This window comes from Chrysochloris asiatica, unplaced genomic scaffold, assembly GCF_000296735.1.
Source record: "Chrysochloris asiatica unplaced genomic scaffold, ChrAsi1.0 scaffold00033, whole genome shotgun sequence".
NCBI classification, from domain to species: domain Eukaryota; kingdom Metazoa; phylum Chordata; class Mammalia; order Afrosoricida; family Chrysochloridae; genus Chrysochloris; species Chrysochloris asiatica.
Window position 1 is genome coordinate 21,813,686 of NW_006408551.1, and position 3,565 is coordinate 21,817,250.

The 3,565-nt window shown below is 46.2% G+C and overlaps 1 protein-coding gene across 1 annotated transcript; it reads right to left on the reverse strand.

The window, feature by feature from the left end:
- Positions 1 to 237: 237 nt before the first annotated feature.
- Positions 238 to 1,077, reverse strand: LRRC10 (leucine rich repeat containing 10). Its single transcript, XM_006859615.1, has one exon. It carries the CDS (start codon positions 1,075 to 1,077, stop codon positions 238 to 240), a length of 840 nt encoding a protein of 279 aa, XP_006859677.1.
- Between the last annotated feature and the right edge of the window lie 2,488 nt (positions 1,078 to 3,565).

Here is a 3,565-nt window from a genome sequence, read left to right on the forward strand (position 1 = left end):
TTGGAGAAGCTTTACAAAGAAGTAATGATCACTCTGGGTTGTCATGCTGCCAAATAGTACACAACTTCCCTTTGAGATTCTGTTAGCCAGACATTTTTCCTTCTTGGTGTGATTTATAACATTTTACCTGGCTCTCCATCAGCTCTCTGGCTGGTGAGCAGTCTCTTGGACTCTAATGGAGAGGTCCCAGAAGATGCTGAAGATGGGTCTTGGGCATTAACCTACAACCAAAACTCCTCAGGAGTTGGCAAGCGGAAGTTGGGGAGGCAGGGCAGGTGCCTGTGGTTCCTGAATTTCCTCCTTTGTCAGTGCATAGCGTCTGGCTTTCCTAGGATCAGGCTCTGGTGTCTCCTCTGCCCACCTTCCCACACGGCGCACACCTTTAGCCACCTTGGGTGCATTTCTGCAAGGATTGTGATCATAGATAACCAGCTTCAGACTTGATAGGTGGGCCAGGCTGGGGAAGTACCGGATGTTGTTCCGGTCCACATCAATCACCTCCAGGAAGGGCATGTGAAGCAGCACAGGTGGGAAGTCGGTCAGCAGGTTCCCTGAGAGCCAGATGGTCCTGAGCTCCTGGAGACGCTGTAGCTGGCCTGGCAGCAACCGCAGAGCGTTAGAGCCAGCATGCAGCGTCTTGAGGAGGCTCAGCTCACAGACTACTTCTGGCAGCTGGGTCAGGCAGTTGGCCTCGATCCACAGAGTCTGGAGGTTCTGAAGCAAGCTTAACTCATTAGGGAGGTCACAGAGTTTGTTGTTTCCCAGGTAGAGGATGCAGAGCTGCTTCAAGGTACATACCACCTGGGGTAGAGTCTTGAAGTTGTTGAAATCTAAGGCCAGGATCTGCAGATTCTGCAGCTGCCCCAGCTCCGGAGGCAGGCTGTTGAGGTGATTGTCACTCAGGTAGAGCTTGACCAGCTCCCTGAAGGAGCACACATGGCCGGGGAAGCGGCGCAGCTGGTTCCCACTCAGATCCACCATCTTGTCCAGCGGCATCTCTCGGAGGTCGCCGACCACATAGTTCTGGCAGCGATCAGCAGGAATGAAGGCCACGAGGGCCCTGATGATGTTTCCCATATGGAGGCCTGAGACCTGGCAAGCCCAGTCAACCAACTTACAGACTGACTGGAGGCATGTCCTCCCCTCTCATTTTAACCTGAGGTTTGCGTGACAACAGACAGCCATCTCAACAGAGAAAAGTGCTCCTGATAGCAACTTGAGTGTCAAGTGACAGCCCCAACAGGCAGGGAGGAGTCCAGAAGCCAGATCTGATTCACATACTTGCCTTCAAGTGCCCAAGACCCAATCCTCTTTAGCTACATTTTTTCATCTCAAGCTGAAAATAGCTTCACTGCTTTTGCTGATAAAACACTGTGATATTACATAAAGGTGTAAAATAATAAAGTGAAAACCACCCCTAGTCCTATAATCCAGCGATCAATACTGTAAACATTTTTCTAAATGGTCAATTTGTTTAATTAATAAATATACATACTGTATTCGGGAGCCTTACTTCTTTGTATCATGGGATATCTCGATGTTAGGAGATAGCTACGTGATAATACTGCATAGTATTCCTACACAGTAAACCATTACATGTTTGTCTAAGTTGTTTTCAGTTTGTCTATTAAAAACAACCTTGTACACATATCTGAGAAGTTATTTACTAATTTCTTTAGGAAGTCTTTAGAAGTGTTACTGGGTCAAAGGTATGCCTTTTTCATTGATACTGTCACGTCTCCACTGCTGCTAGTCTGAACCAGTGCACACAGCCACCACCAGCAGCTGCAGGTGCCTCTTTCTTATTTCTTGGTTCTCACTAAGTCCTATCTGTCTACTCTTGAAAAATATGCCTTTGTCAAAAGACAAATAGAAAAGCAGAATAAAGAGTAGTGGAAAACTAGCCTTTCATGGCTTAAATAAACGACAATGTACTCTCAGAGCACATCTGTGTCAGATAGAGTTAACCGCCTTCAAAGATTTGGGCTTCCCTTCCATTGTGCCAAGTGCTGGCTGGGAAGCAGTTATCTACACTTTCTAGTCCCAGTCTGTGGACTCGAGGTGTCTTTGATTAAGTTCTGGCCTCTGGAATGTTGGCAGAATGATATGTCATTTCTAGATCTGGCTCATTCAAACAAACCTCTCACCCTTCTCCACACTCCCTTTCCCCATCTGCTGGCTGGATATGACACCCAGGATGACCTTAGAAGTCAAGTGTGTGGAAGCCACATGTTGAAGTTGGCAGGACTTCAGTTAACCTGGATCCTTGAAAAAGTGCTATAAGCAAAACCCTTCCTACACTCTAATTTTTTACTCTCTCCTTCTCTTTCCCATGAAATTGTTGTTAAGTGCCGTCGAGTCGGTTCCGACCCACAGAGGCTCTCTATAGGGTTTCCAGGGAGTGGATGATGAGTTTAAACCGTTGACCTTGCAGTTCAAACCAACCTTGTGGTCTAATGCTTATCCTACAGTGAGTGCCACAATGGTGGTGGTGGTGATGTGTCATGGAATCGGTTCTGACTTATAGCGACCCTGTACAGGGTTTCTGAGGCTGCAAATCTGTACTGGAGCAGAAAGCCTCATCTTTCTCCTGCGAAACAGCTGGTAGTTTCGAACTGCTGATCTTGAGGTTTGCAGCCTTATTTGTAACCACTATGCTACCAGAGCTTGTGCCACAATAGATTTAGGTAAACGAGAGAAAGAAAGCAAACACTTCAATTAGCTAAGCTATTGAGATTTTGAGGTTCAAGTGTTGTGTTGTTGTTGTTAAGTACTGTCGAGTTGGTTTGGATTCACAGTGACCCTGTCTGTATAGGGTTTTCAAGGAGTGCCTAGTAGGTTTGAACTACCAACTTTGTGGTTAACAATCCAGAGCTTATCCTACAGTGACACACCAGGACTTAATGCTCTCTGTTAAAAAGAAGAAAGTAAATCTACTTATCCTGATGTGGAAAGAAAGTGAGGGCAGGTAGGGAAGCAAGTTTAAGAACCATTTGTTATGATCCCATCTATGGGGTAAGTAAGAAAGTATTGCTATACAATCATAGAAACATTTATTAAACAAAATATCAAAATGTGAAGCTATTGTGTGTGTTTTTTTGTTTTTATTGTGAGGTTTACATGGAGAACATCAGCTTTACACTCATCCTATCGTATTTCATTTCATTGCAATGATTACAGTCCCCTCCATGCATCATCAAATAACCCCAAGAGGTACACCACACAGGCCTGCCCCCTGGCCACCAGCTCACAGCCCTTCTCCCTCCCTGAGTCCAGTGTCCCCCGCCGCTCCATCTGTCCAGCGGCATCTTGTCTCTGTATCCATCCCTGGCGTCACTGCCTCTCTGGGTAGGGTCCCGCCGTCCATTCTTCTCACTTGATGGTCCCAGAGATCTCCACTCCTTGGCTGCAAAATCAATCAATCTCATCCTTTTGTCAAAAAAATCTACCTCTATATTTCCTACCCTCAGAGTCTGTCCTGATGGCCATCATTCACTATTGTACCACAAGAGTCTTATCCCCATTTCCTTTCGCCAGCCTGGTCCCAACGGTTGGAAATCATTCA